This window comes from Polyodon spathula, chromosome 36, assembly GCF_017654505.1.
Source record: "Polyodon spathula isolate WHYD16114869_AA chromosome 36, ASM1765450v1, whole genome shotgun sequence".
NCBI classification, from domain to species: Eukaryota; Metazoa; Chordata; class Actinopteri; order Acipenseriformes; family Polyodontidae; genus Polyodon; species Polyodon spathula.
Window position 1 is genome coordinate 5,316,566 of NC_054569.1, and position 15,042 is coordinate 5,331,607.

General features: G+C 52.2%; 2 protein-coding genes across 9 annotated transcripts in view; both read left to right on the top strand.

The window, feature by feature from the left end:
• Positions 1-15,042, top strand: part of sidt2 (SID1 transmembrane family, member 2) — a 214,527-nt gene that overhangs the window by 180,750 nt on the left and 18,735 nt on the right. The gene's annotated exons all lie outside the window — the stretch shown is intronic.
• Positions 857-13,167, top strand: rnf214 (ring finger protein 214). Of its 4 annotated transcripts, none has more exons than XM_041234947.1 (16): positions 857-1,556; positions 2,991-3,105; positions 3,349-3,679; positions 4,278-4,337; positions 4,623-4,763; positions 5,214-5,353; positions 5,652-5,720; positions 5,925-6,021; positions 6,775-6,863; positions 7,043-7,133; positions 7,760-7,855; positions 9,495-9,805; positions 10,399-10,522; positions 11,184-11,297; positions 12,118-12,219; positions 12,746-13,167. In XM_041234947.1, exons 1-16 carry the CDS (start codon positions 1,520-1,522, stop codon positions 12,809-12,811), a joined length of 1,983 nt encoding a protein of 660 aa, XP_041090881.1. In that variant the 5' UTR covers positions 857-1,519; the 3' UTR covers positions 12,812-13,167. The 4 variants fall into 4 exon arrangements, with proteins under 4 accessions (XP_041090881.1, XP_041090883.1, XP_041090882.1 ...); XM_041234948.1 differs by lacking the exon at positions 857-1,556 and adding an exon at positions 1,752-2,086; XM_041234949.1 differs by lacking the exon at positions 7,760-7,855.

The window sequence follows — 15,042 nt, forward strand, 5'->3', positions numbered from 1 at the left end:
GACACCTCTCTCGTCAACTTTGGGACTAACGTATGTAATTTGTGTTTTTACCATGGTAAGACCTGTGTTTGTGTGTGTTTGTACACACACAGCAACCACAACTCTTTCGCCCACCTGTGTGTGACGTACAACAGCCACACACCACACTGGTGTGCTCACTCTCTCTGAGCACAAAAAACACACACTCTCTCTTTCACACACACACACACACACACACAACACACACACACTCTCACACACACACACACACACAACACACACACACACACACACACACAAACACACACACACACTCTCTCTCTCTCTCACACACACACACAAACACAACACACACACACATCTCTCTCCTCTGTCTCAAGACACACACACACAAACTCTTGTGAGAGAGAGTCTTGTGTGGAACAAACACAACACAGAGACACGGTGTGTCTCGAGCGAGCACAACACACACACACACACACAAACACACACACACACTCTCTCAGACACACACTCTCTCTCTCACACACACACACACACACACACACACTCTCTCTCTCAGACACACACACACACACACACACACACACACACACTCACTCACTCTCTCACTCACACACACACACACAAACACACACACACACACACACACAACACACACACACACCTCAGACACACAGCTGAGCCGGAGACACAACACAGACACACACACGGGGAGACAGTCTCTCTCTCGGAGAGACACGCTGTGAGCCGGAGAGACAGTCGCAGCCGGAGAGACAGTCGCTGTGTGCCGGGGAGACACACTGTGTGCACACAACACAGTCGCTGTGTGCCGGGGAGACAGTCGCTGTGTGCCGGGGAGACAGTCGCACGGGGAGACAGTCGCTGTGAGCCGGAGAGACAGTCGCTGTGTGCCGGGGAGACAGTCGCTGTGTGCCGGGGAGACAGTCGCTGTGTGCCGGGGAGACAGTCGCTGTGAGCCGGAGAGACAGTCGCTGTGTGCCGGGGAGACAGTCGCTGTGTGCCGGGGAGACAGTCGCTGTGTGCCGGGGAGACAGTCGCTGTGTGCCGGGGAGACAGTCGCTGTGTGCCGGGGAGACAGTCGCTGTGTGCCGGGGAGACAGTCGCTGTGTGCCGGGGAGACAGTCGCTGTGTGCCGGGGAGACAGTCGCTGTGTGCCGGGGAGACAGTCGCTGTGTGCCGGGGAGACAGTCGCTGTGTGCCGGGGAGACAGTCGCTGTGTGCCGGGGAGACAGTCGCTGTGTGCCGGGGAGACCCTGTCCAGCGGCTCCTCGCTGAGAGGCTGACACACGCACAGGCACTCAGTGACAGCAGGAAGGAGGGTCCCAGATCCGGATATTACTATTATTATTATTATTATTATTATTATTATTATATTATTATTATTCAGGGTTTGAAAAGCGGTGCTAATGCAAACTCGGAGCTGGGTGTTGGGTGCGCTCTGCTCTCCCGATCTCACCCGGTGAGAGACCCTCTCCACACCCCGCCTCTCGCCCGATCGCTCTGTTTAACCCCTCCGATGCCCGTGGATTTGTCTCGAGTGTCTCTCTCGCATGGTAAGTGTCCACACTCGCTGCACCCGATTCGCTTCCTTCTTTTATTTATTTTCTGTGAAATACTGTACTTCCTCATTCAGGTGACACTGACAAAGTCGTCACTTCCGGTGGCCCGGCGGATTTTGGAATTCCTCATCTGAGCCCGGAAACGCGAAAGCTGCGTCTAGCGTGCGATTTCAGCGTTTCTGTGGGAGCTTGCTTTGCAGTGATGTGATTAACACGTTTGATGCTAAATCCTCCTAGCCGCCCCCCTGCCGATGCTAAATAAATATTAAAAGCATGCGGGCCGGTTAATCCAGACTCAGCTCGGTGCATTATTAGAGGTAATGTCTTTGATTCGTGACCCGCAGCCGTGCGGCGCACCCGGCGCAAGATGCCGCTGCTGCGACGCGACTGGATTAGTTCACTCTGGAGCCCTTCTTGCACCGCTCCCCCCTCTGCAGCTCCCTTCGACCCGCAGCCCTGATCAGCTGCAGCAAGCGATCGGCGTGGGAGAGGCTGAGAGAGAAGCTGACCCCTCAGGGAAGCAGGTATTGCGGATTCAAAGTCACTGCCGAGTCGTTCCGCAGATCAGCCGCTGAAGTGAAGGCGGTGCAAAAAAAGCAATTCGTGCATTTCTGGGGTTTTCGCCTTTCTTCCGGTTGATGGGTTTGTTTTTCATCGCGCAGTGACGTTAATACAAACTCAGAGATAAATACAGCAAAGCATTTCTTGTGTGTTTGCGTCTCTTGTGCTTTCTTGCCTGAGTGTTTGTACACGGCGTGCGTCTCTTGTGTGTTCCTGCGGACCGCTTGGTTGCTGAATTGTTTGAACTCGTCTCCATGCAGGAGCTGCGGTGTAGACACAGCAGACCGGCTTCCTCCAGGCACGGATTCTCAAGTGTTTTCAGGGGGGTGGTTAGGGTTAGCGCAGTGTTACATGTTATTACACGCCATTGCATTGCAATGCCAGACCGAAATGTTTCTTGTGATTAAGTGCTGAAGTCGCTGCAGGAAGAGGGGCAGCTGTGTAGCAGTCTGTGCCATTCCAGGTTTTACTTCAAACTCCTAACCCTGTGTAGTTACTGGTCAGTCAGCCCTTCAGGTGTGACTCGGCTCACAGCAAAACCTGGAGACTGTATGCATTGGGAGTGCTCCCTGGCCCTGGTAAAGCTTGATGCTGTTCGCTGCATCAGTACCCATGACTGCACCTCAGGATGGCAATAAGACTCCTGTTGTAGAGCAGTTTCACCCGTTCCAGGATTTACTACAAGCTCGATTACCTCCAGTGTGTCTCTATTAAACTTCTGATTTCTCCTTAGGGTAATTTGTTATGAAGCAGTAAAGGCTCACACACTGAGAATCCTTTAGGAAGGTTTATTTAAGAGCCGCGCAACATGAGTGAGGGCGCTTCCTCTGCGCCGAGCGTGACCCTGTGTTCTCTGCTCTCTTGAAGCCGTACGCACTGCAATGTCCTCTGGAGAGTGGGAGAGAGCGCCCCCTAGCGACGAGGAGCAGGCGTCCACGCTGGACAGTCAGCTGGACAGGGAGCTGACGCAGATGGCTATCAGGTAACGAGGTTCGACACTGGAGAAGGCGTCGTCCAAAACGCTGCTCTGCTTCACTGTCTCTAAAATATCAATTCCAGCTGAATTCCTTTTGGATTCCTATTGCAACTACCCCAGGGTTTCAGTTAGGTGGAATGTGCTCAAGCAGCCTCTTTGAATCCAAGCTTAAAACAGGCTTATATTTACTTGTATTGAAAATGTTTTAGGAGCCAATAAAAACATCCAACGATTCCTCTCCTCCCACAGCGAGAGCGCCCTCCCTGTCGCTGGAGACCTTCCTGGCCGTTACCGGGCAGAGGCGGACGCTCCCACTTTGTGGGCCAGCGCGGGGGGGTTCACCGGGCAGGTCCAAGCTCTCACTGGGTGGGAGCTGGAAATGGCTGAAGAGATATACTCCTTCCTGCAAGAGGAGCGGAGTGAGGCTGGGTACACACCCTGGTCCAGTGATGATCCCCGCAGTCCCTCGGTGGAAGAGCCTGCGACCACAGTGCCCCCTGCCTGCCAGGGGGAGCCTTTGCATTGCGGGGCGGATGGGGAGGAAGATGGGGTCACACAGACAGAGGAGAGAGAGGTGCAGGTGAGAGAGCTGTCTGTTACATTTGGAATGGCGACCCCTGTATGTAGAGAGAGAGAGAGAGAGAGAGAGAGAGATAGATAGATCAGATAGACAGCGATAGGTAGACAGATCAATAGATAGACAGCGATAGACAGTTCGATAGATAGGTAGGTAGATAGAGAGATAGACAGACAGATCAGATAGACAGGCAGACAGATAGCTAGATAGATAGACAGATAGACAGACAGATAAATCCATCCCCAGGAATGGATTTAAACTCCCAGTCTCTTATTAGTAAATTTGCAGAGCTGACGAGACCATTACTTGATGCACAGGGAGAATCCCACTGCACAGCAGTCTGGGTCATTTCGGGTTTCATCACAGCGCCCGCGGTCTTCTTTCCTGTACCCAGTGGTGAAACAAGCTGACAGTAAAACCTAGACTGCATCAGACTGCTGTTTCCATCGTAGCTTCGACAAGAATTCCACTCTGATGTTTCGCAAGTCTGTCTCGTCTCTGCTGCTGTTGGAACGTAGTCCTGAATGTTTGGTTGACAGTTGCTTCCTCATCCCTCTCCTCCCTCTGCCCCACCCCTCTCTCTTTCTCTGCCTCTCTGTAGACGGACTTCCAGACCTCAGAGACAGGAGTCAACACTGAGCAGGTCACAGGGAAGTACATGGTGAGACACAGATCGATGCGTAGCAGATTAAAACTACAGGGCTTTGTTTCGGAGGACATTTTCAATCGGAATGTGAATTCTGTGCTGTGGGGCGCGTGTGTGTGGAATGGGTTTTTATTCTTGTTTGTTGTGTAGATGTTGGCTTGTGCTGCTGTGCTGTTTGCCTCTTCACCAGATCGCTGTTGTCAGCGTGTTCTCGGTCTGCTTGCCTGGTTAAGTGAAGGGTGAATGAGAATTGTCATCGTTTGATTGGGGCAGCCCCTTGATTTCCGTGTGGTGTTCCAGGAGGAAGTGATGTCAGAGAGTGCAGTTCTGCGGGAGCGCTACCAGGAAGTGCTGGACAAGCAGACGCAGGCAGAGAAACAGCAGCAGCTGAAAACGAGGGTCCTGCAGGAACTGAGAGAGGAGAGACTCAGAGTCCACAAGGTACTGCACCCTGCACCCTACACACTACACCCTACACACTACAGCTGAAAACGAGGGTCCTGCAGGAACTGAGAGAGGAGAGACTCAGAGTCCACGAGGTAGTGCGCCCTGCACCCTGCGCAATTCACCCTACACACTACACCCTACACACTAAACACTAAACCCTACACACTACAGCTGAAAACGAGGGTCCTGCAGGAACTGAGAGAGGAGAGACTCGGAGTTCACAAGGTACTGCACCCTACACCCTACACACTACACCCTACACACTACAGCTGAAAACAAGGGCCCTGCAGGAACTGAGAGAGAGGAGAGACTCAGAGTCTACAGGTCCTCACCCTGCATACTGCACCCTGCACCCGCCTGTGTGTGTGGGAGTGTGTTGGCGAGGACGGCAGCCTCAGGGAGTGTCTCACTAACCCAGCCTGGCTTGTCTGTTTGCCTTTGCAGGGGACCCTGGAGCAGGTGCAGGAGCTGATAGCAAAGAGAGAGGAGAACCGCAGGAAGTTTGAGAAGGAAAATAAGGAGCACAGCCAGAAAGAGCAGGAGATGAAGAACGAGATTGACAGACTGGAAGAGGAGTTGAAGGGGTAGGGGAGAGAGTGAGACTGGGGGAGAGATGTATGTGTGTGGGCTGGATACGACTCCTGTTGCTTGGCTGTCAGAGCTAGTATATGTTTTACTGTGAGCTCAGTTAGAGATACTTTCTAGGAAGCTCTGGTGTGCAGTAAAACCTGGAATGGCTCCAACTGCTTTGCAGTGTGAGTCCCACTGGCCTCCTTGCTGAGAGTGTGAGTGAGTGTTTGTGTGAGAAGTGTGAGTGATTGAGGTGTGTAAGTGAGTGAGTGAGGTTACCTGCTAATCTGAATCGGCGCCTCTTTCTTGCAGGCTGCTGCGTAAGCAAGAAGAGGAGGAGACTCGAGTGGCATCACTGATCGGAGAGCAGACTGTGGAGAGGTACAGCACACACCACCGCTGCACTCTGTCTCGCGCTCTCTGCTGCTGCACTCTCAGACACACACTGTCAATCACTCCGAGGTCTACACACACCACTGCTGCACCCTGTGTTTCTCTCTGTTACTAAAGCTTCCACTGTTCCTCCCTCACCCCCTCTCTCTGCTCTGCTCTCCCTGAGGGCTTGACCGTGTCTCTGTCTCACAGGGAGTGCTGGGAGAGAGAGCTGGCCGACCTGCGCAGTCAGCTGATGGAACAGAATCCCAGGATTGAGGAGGAGACGAGGAGGGCACTGAACACAGAGGTGAGAGAGTGGCTCCCAGGATCCAGGAGGAGACGAGGGGGCGCTGAACACAGAGGTGAGAGAGGGGCTCCCAGGATCCAGGAGGAGACGAGGATGGCGCTGAACACAGAGGTGAGAGAGTGGCTCCCAGGATCCAGGAGGAGACGAGGGGGGCGCTGAACACAGAGGTGAGAGAGGGGCTCCCAGGATCCAGGAGGAGACGAGGAGGGCGCTGAACACAGAGGTGAGAGAGTGGCTCCCAGGATCCAGGAGGAGACGAGGGGGGCGCTGCACAGAGGTGAGAGAGGGGCTCCCAGGATCCAGGAGGAGACGAGGGGGGCGCTGAACACAGAGGTGAGAGAGGGGCTCCCAGGATCCAGGAGGAGACGAGGAGGGCGCTGAACACAGAGGTGAGAGAGGGGCTCCCAGGATCCAGGATTGAGGAGGAGGCGAGGGGGGCGCTGAACACAGAGGTGAGAGAGGGGGGGGGGTCATAACACCCTGCAGGGGTACTGCTGAGGTAGCTAGTGTAAAAGCTTCCCCCCCCAAAGCTTTCTGTGGGGGATATTTTCTAGCAAATTTTCACTAAGTTGCTTGTTTAGAATGAACTATACCAATGGTGGGAATTGCTAAAAAATGCTATGACAAGTTGCCAGAAAAAGTTTCCCAAAAGTTTGGCTGGTGTTTCATGGCAGACATTTGCCCGAAAGTTGGCTGGTGGAGTGTGTACTCTGGAGAGCCTGGCTGATCTGTCCGGTCGTGTCTCTTCTGCAGGTGGCGGTTCTGGAGTGCCAGAGAGAGAACATGCTGGCTCAGACAGAGGAGTGGCTGACAGAGGCGGAGCAGCACCTCCAAAACCTGCGGTCAGTCTGTCTGCGGAGCGCACTCTGTGGTCTTAAAGGGGCGGGGGAACTGGCTGGGGTATTAGTCTAAAAAGGGAGGGGGTGTAGTGGAGGGGTAGGGGTAATTAAAGTTGCATCTGCATGTTAGGATAGCTAGCATGAGGAGTGCAGTAACCTCTGTATCTGTGTCCACTGTGCAGACTGGGTCCGGGTTCGATAGACAACCTCCAGCAGAGACACGAGTGGGACACACAGATCGGGCGAGTGCGCATCGAGCGGGTCAATGTGCAGGTGAGGGGGTGCATCGAACTGGGCAGTGCAGGTGAGGTGAGGGGGTGCATCGAGCTGGGCAGTGCAGGTGAGGTGAGGGGGTGCATCGAGCTGGGCAGTGTGCAGGTGAGGTGAGGGGGTGCATCGAGCGGGGCAGTGTGCAGGTGAGGGGGTGCATCGAGCTGGGCAGGGTGCAGGTGAGGGGGTGCATCGAGCTGGGCAGTGTGCAGGGGGGCAGGTGAGGTGAGGGGGTGCATCGAGGGGGGGGGCAGTGTGCAGGTGAGGGGGTGCATCGAGCGGGGCAGTGTGCAGGTGAGGGGGTGCATCGAGCGGGGCAGTGTGCAGGTGAGGGGGTGCATCGAGCGGGGCTGGGCAGTGTGCAGTGTGAGGTGAGGGGGTGCATGGGCAGTGTGCAGGTGAGGTGAGGGGGTGCATCGAGCGGGGCAGTGTGCAGGTGAGGTGAGGGGGTGCATCGAGCGGGGCAGTGTGCAGGTGAGGGGGTGCATCGAGCGGGGCAGTGTGCAGGTGAGGTGATGTACTAGTTAACCATTTTCAATACATTTGTAAATGTGTGTTATATTGTGTTTTTAGTATCGTAGGTGCAGCACTGTACAGGTTTTTTTATTGAATATTGAATCCTCTCTCAGAACCAGTATAACGGGCACATTCAACTGGTGAGGAATGGGGCGAAACTGACGAGCCTGCCAAGCATCCCTGCCCCATCCCTGCCAGCAGTACCAATGGTGAGTGTGTGTGTGTGTGTGAGCGAGTCGGAGTGTGTGTGTGTCAGGGAGTGTGTGTGTGAGTGTGTCAGGGAGTGTGTGCGTGCTTCAGTGGTACAGTAGAGATTAGGGTTAAATACAGTGGCTCTTAAAAGTATTCACCCATCTTGGACTTTTCCACATTTTATTGTGTTGCAACATGGAATCAAAATGGATTTAATTAGGAGTTTTTGCCACTGACCAACACAAAAAAAGTCCATAATGTCAAAGTGAAAAATAAAATCTACAGAGTGTTCTAAATTAATTACAAATGCAAAACAGAAAATAATTGATTGCATAAGTATTCACCCTCTTGAGTCAATATTTGGTAGAGGCACCTTTGGCAGCAATTACAGCCATGAGTCTATTTGGATAAGTCTCTACCAGCTTTGCACATCTGAACACATTTGCCCATTCTTCTTTGCAAAATTGCTCAAACTCCATTAAGTTGGATGGGGACCTTTTGGTGAACAGCAACTCTTTCCACATATTCTCAGTTGGATTGAGGTCCAGGCTTTGACTGGGCCACTCCAGGACATTGACCTTTTTGTTTTTAAGCCAGTCCAGTGGGGCTTTGGCTGTATGTTTGGGGTCATTGTCCTGCTTGAAGATGAATCTTCTCCCAAGTCCCAGGTCTCTTGCAGACTTCAGCAGGTTTTCCTCCAGGATTTCTCTGTACTTAGATGGCAACATGGATGCAGCAATCTTCACAAGCTTTTCAGGCCCTGACACAGAGAAGCATCCCCATAGCATGATGCTGCCCCTACCATGCTTCACAGTAGGGATGCTGTTCTCAGGATGATGTGTGGTGTTAGGCTTGCGCCAAACATAGCGCTTAGCGTTGAAGCCAAAAAGCTCTATTTTGGTCTCATCAGACTATAGAATCTTCTTCCACTTGGTCTCAGAGTCTCCCACATACCTTCTGGTAAACTCTAGCCAAGATTTGATGTGTGTTCTTTTTCAACAATGGCTTTCTTTTTGCCACTCTCCCATAAAGGCCGGTTTTGTGAAGCACCCGGGCTATTGTTGCCATATGCACGGTGTCTCCCAGCTCAGCCGTGGAAGACTGTAACTCCTTTAGAGTTGCCATAGGCCTCTTGGTGGCCTCCCTGACTAGTGCCTTTCTCACCCAGATACTCAGTTTTTGAGGACGGCCTGTTCTAGACAGATTCACAATTGTGCCATATTCTCTCCATTTCTTAATAATGGACTTTGCTGTGCTCCAGGGGATATTCAATGCCTTGAAAATGTTCTTATATCCTACCCCTGATTGGTGCTTTTGAAGAACCTTATTCCGGATTTGCTTTGAATGTTCCTTCATCTTCATGATGTAGTTTTTGTTAGGAAATGTACTAACCAACTGTGGGACCTCCCAGAGACAGGTGTATTTAACCTGAAATCATGTGAAACACCTTAATTGCACACAGCTGTACTCTATTCAACTAATTATGGGACTTATCCATTGTGATTCCATGTTGTAACACAATAGAAAGTCCAAGGGGGGGTAAATGCTTTTGAGAGCCTCTGTAACTGCTCAGCGTGTGCTTGTTTGTGCTCCAGGGGTACAGCACAAGGTGTATCTTCACATTCTTTTTGTAAAGTGTTTTCGCCCCTCTCTCAGGCTCTGCCCCCACCTCCTGTGTTCCGGCCGCTGGTTCCCATGACGATGCCAGGTGGAATGCCCCGTTACTGTATGCCTCCCCCCGCGTTTCGTCAGAGTGCTCCTCCTGTTTCCATGGTGAAGCCCTTCACTGCACCACAGCCCCCACCCCCTGCCGCTGCCATGCCGACAGTGACCTCACAGACACCAGCCCAACCTTCTGGCCTCCCATACCACTCTCCCTCGAACCCTCAGCCAGCAAGCAGCAAACCGGCCGGCAAACTGGAGGTCCTGCTGGAGAAACTACAGAGCCGCTTCCCCCAGTGCACCAGGTAACGCTCCCCCGAGTCAGGTAACGCTCCCCCGAGCCAGGTCACGCTCCCCCGAGCCAGGTAATACACTGAGAGCCAGGTCACACTCCCCCGAGCCAGGTCACACTCCCCCGAGCCAGGTAATACACTGAGAGCCAGGTCACACTCCCCCGAGCCAGGTCACACTCCCCCGAGCCAGGTAATACCCCGAGCCAGGTCACACTCCCCCGAGCCAGGTCACACTCCCCCGAGCCAGGTCACACTCCCCCGAGCCAGGTAACACTCCCCTGAGCCAGGTAATACAGTGAGAGCCAGGTCACACTCCCCCGAGCCAGGTCACACTCCCCTGAGTCAGGTAATACACCCCTGAGCCAGGTAATACAGTGAGAGCCAGGTGACACTCCCCTGAACCAGGTAACACTCCTCGAGCCAGGTAGTACACTGAGAGCCGGGTAACACTCCCCTGAGCCAGGTAACACTCCCCTGAGCCAGGTAATACACAGAGCCAAGTAACTCGAGTCACTTCCTCTAGTGCACCAGTTAACACTCACTGTCCTGTTAGACTCACCTGCACCAGGTGTTACTCTCTCAGCCCCCTCCCCATCTCTCCGCAGGCCCCAGCTCACCTCGGTGCTCCAGCAGATCAAGACGTCTCGCGGGACCATGGCCGGCCTCTCTGTTGAGGAGCTCACCCAGCAGGTGGCACAGACGCTGGCGGATATACAGAGACAGAGACAGGTAACGCATAGAGACCAGAGCCACACTGAACACTCGGAGACAGGCAGAGCCACACTGAACACTCGGAGACAGAGGCAGAGCCACACTGAACACTCGGAGACAGAGGCAGAGCCACACTGAACACTCGGAGACTCGGAGACAGGCAGAGCCACACTGAACACTCGGAGACAGGCAGAGCCACACTGAACACTCGGAGACAGAGGCAGAGCCACACTGAACACTCGGAGACAGAGGCAGAGCCACACTGAACACTGAGACAGGCAGAGCCACACTGAACACTCGGAGACAGAGGCAGAGCCACACTGAACACTGAGACAGGCAGAGCCACACTGAACACTCGGAGACAGGCAGAGCCACACTGAACACTCGGAGACAGGCAGAGCCACACTGAACACTCGGAGACAGGCAGAGCCACACTGAACACTCGGAGACAGGCAGAGAGACAGGCAGAACACTCTGAGACAGGCAGAGCCACACTGAACACTGAGACAGGCAGAGCCACACTGAACACTCTGAGACAGGCAGAGCCACACTGAACACTCGGAGACAGGCAGAGCCACACTGAACACTCGGAGACAGGCAGAGCCACACTGAACACTCAGACAGGTAAGTCTTTGTCGGCCTGTAAACAAGTGTCTGCTGTTTCTCAACCCTCTTTTAGTCTCTCGGCCCAGTTGGGCCCCCCTCCACCGGAGCAGGACCTTTTCCTACCTCTGTGCCCCAGGCTTATCACCCTGCTCCACGAATGCCTTCAGTGCCTGCAAGGCAGCCCACGGTAAGAAAAAAAAAGCACTGCTTCTGCGGACAGTTTTTGTAATATTCTGTGACGGCGGCATTGCTGTGCTGTTACAATGATCTTTAAGTGTTCTCACTGTGATGTTGGTTTGTTGTTACCGAACTGTTACTGTATTATTACTGTGCTATTAGCATGTTACTGTGATTGCTGTGATGGTAGCGTGTTAATACTGTGATAGCATGTTACTGCTGTTAGTGTGTTATTACTGCATCGTTGGGTGTTGGTGCTGTGTTATTACTGCATGGTTAGTGTGTTGGTGCTGTGTTATTACTGCATGGTTAGTGTGTTGGTGCTGTGTTATTACTGCATGGTTAGTGTGTTGGTGCTGTGTTGTTACTGTGTTACTTTTATGTGTTGGTGCTGTGTTATTACTGTGTTAGTGTGTTGGTGCTGTGTTATTACTGCATGGTTAGTGTGTTGGTGCTGTGTTATTACTGTGTTAGTGTGTTGGTGCTGTGTTATTACTCTGGTGCTGTGTTATTACTGCGTTGTTACTATGTTAGGTGTTGGTGCTGTGTTATTACTGCATGGTTAGTGTGTTGGTGCTGTGTTATTACTGCAATGTTACTGTGTTAGGTGTTTATTACTGCATTGCTAGCTGTTGGTGCTGTGTTATTACTGCGTTGTTACTATGTTAGGTGTTGGTGCTGTGTTATTACTGCATGGTTAGTGTGTTGGTGCTGTGTTATTACTGCAATGTTACTGTGTTAGGTGTTTATTACTGCATTGCTAGCTGTTGGTGCTGTGTTATTACTGTGTTATTACTGAACTGCCAGTGTGTCTGTGTTGAATTCTTCAGGCGCCGCAGCCAGTGAACAGGAAGTTGTGTCTGATGTGTCAGAACGTCGTGGAACCTGGAAACCTGCACCCCATGAGCTGCTCACACACCGTACACAGAGAGGTGCAGATTAACCCTGACCTTGACCCTACTACTGACCCTACCACTAACACCCTACCCCCACCCCTACCACTAACACTACCCCTAACACTGACCCTACCCCTAACCCTACCCCCCTGAGCTGCTCTTGCACACAGGGGTACAGATTTCTCTTTCCTTCTCTCTGATAGGGCTTTTGGTTTGTTTCTGTGAATATTGTGCTCATGAAAGTTAGAGGGGGGCTAACCAAGGCTTCTTTTCAAATCCTGTGTCTCGTTAGCAATGCAATCATTACCCTGCCACTACCTGCTGTTTCCACTGGAAGATCTTTCGGTTCTTTGCTTGAATAAAGACACGATAAAGATTTCTAGTCTAACACTGTATATTCAGATCTGCTGCGCTGTCGTTCTTGAACATTGTGTTGTAAACGTTCAGTAAACACCTGAGCGTTGAGCTGCAGTCTGAGCATGGGGTTTACAGCAGGGTGCAGCACTTTGAACACAGCGGTGGTGGTGTTTAGTTTTTTTCTAACATGTTTGTTTGGTTTCAGTGTATCAAGGTGTGGGTGCAGTCCAGCAAGAACAGCTGCTGTCCTTTCTGCCCCAGTGTGAAGTAGCTCCTGCGACTCCGGACAGACCCGTTCCTCCTCAAGGTTCAGCTCAACACAGGGTTTTATTTGTGTTTGTGGATAAAGACAGTTCTCCCTTTGAGCGCGTTGTGCAACCCGCTGCTCTTTATTTCACTGTGCTGGAAACGATACGCCTTTCTCCTTTGTCTGTCTTTCTGGCTGCAGTATGAAGACTGTCAGCCTGCCTCGTGCACACGAGAGGGGGGAGCGGACAGGAGCAGCCCCCCGTACACTCCCAGTCTGAGTCAGTTTTAGTTCGGACCCAAAGGGGAAGCCTGCTGTTTTCGCGCAGCGCTCTCACACAAGTGCTTGTCAAACACTCAATAAAGCTGATTTTCCAATAATGCTGAGTTTCATTTCCAGATTCCTCAGCCCCCTGGACTCCGCCCGCACTCGTGGGCCTCCTGACAAGTAGGGGCGCTGTGGTGTGTTAATGGCGAACCACCCACGGACATTTTCCTATCGCACCATAGGAGCTCCAGGGGCAAGGCAGAGTTCCCCCTTTGTACAGCACAGAGAGGTCTAGTAAAGCATAGGGAAGCATTGTAAAGCACAGAGAGGTATGGTAAAGTATAGGGAAGCATTGTAAAGCAGAGAGGTGTGGTAAAGCACAGAGAGGTATTGTAAAGCACAGAGCACTCAGAGACAGCAGTAGTACATGGGTTTTTATTTACTAAATGAAATCAAAGACAACTCCCAGCCTAACTCAGTAGAAATTAGAAACTATTATGTACATCCTAGATAAACATGTTATTTTTTTAAATAGTTACTCTCATGTCACATTGATACAGTATTTCAATTCACAATTTGCCTCATGCTGAGGGTCTGGGGGGAGGCAGTAGGGTAGAGGGGGTGTAGGATTGAATATGCCCCTCCTCTCTCTCAATGCCTTGTCCTTGGGTGGGGTACCCCATTACTTGATAACCCTCCCCCAGGCCTTTCTGAACGCGTTGTCACAGAAACACTGTCCCACCATGATCACCTGCAAAGGACAGTCCGGGGTGAAAAACAACCAAAACAACCGTGCTAACCCTAGCCATGCTGACCTCACTGGAATAAATAAACCTGCCTGGGGAGACCCAGGGCTGCCCGCACTGCCTCCCCCCTCCCTGCTAACACCTTATTTATTTCCTTATTTAACTTGTGCAACAAATAAGAATTCCCCTCCCCTCCCCTCCCACTGAGTAAACCCAACCCACCCCTTTGTCAGTGAACACGCCCACTGTGTGTGCCAGGACACACCCCTTTGTGTGCAGGGCTCCAGACCCCGCCCCCTGCCCTCAGCCTCGTCCCATTTGTCTTTGCAGTAGGATGCTGGGATGCCTCAATTCCATCAGGGCAATGCAACAAGATCCCTTTGTTTCAATCAGTGGGATATTCTCACAGGTCCCTCGTTGTCCCAGTGTGAATTTGAGGCATCTCCCATTCTGGACAAATGGACCCCCACGCCCCTGTTACAGAAATATCGATTACACAGATATCTCTCTGTTGATATCCCCTGGGCGTCTGTTTGAATAGGGCTGTCCTGGAAACCCGCGGTCCAGCAAGCCAGGGTGTAATCTGCTATCGATTACCTATCCTTGCTTCATAGTGCCAACCAAACACCAAAAACAAAAAACGAAACATTGTGAAGTTCTTGAGTTTTTGATATTGGTAATGTTAAGCAAAATGAGTGAATTCTAAAATTGTGGAACGGGAGCGTTTCCCTGGGTGTGTCTGTGTGTTGCAATAGGGGGATATTTCCCTGGGTGTGTCTGTGTGTTGCAATAGGGGGATATTTCCCTGGGTGTCTAGACTGGTTCTGTTTGAATAGGGGGTCCAGGTCTCTCCAGGGTGGTTCTGTTTGAATAGGGGGTCCAGGTCTCTCCAGGGTGGTTCTGTTTGAATAGGGGGTCCAGGTCTCTCCAGGGTGGTTCTGTTTGAATAGGTCCAGGTCTCTCCAGGGTGGTTCTGTTTGAATAGGGGGTCCAGGTCTCTCCAGTGGTTTCTCTTTATTTGAGCAGTGAGATGTCATCGGCGAAGTCGCCCCCTGTGCGGCGCAGACAGCGGAAGCAGCGCCACTGGAACACCATGAGGAACAGCGGCAGCATGAACAGGCCACACACCGCCGCCATCACGTACGCGATCGTCATCAGTGTCGACTCGTCCGTCTGCGGGATATTGTACCCACAATCCTCCATGTCCCCGAACAGGAAGGGGCCCTCCACTGTCGCCGTGCG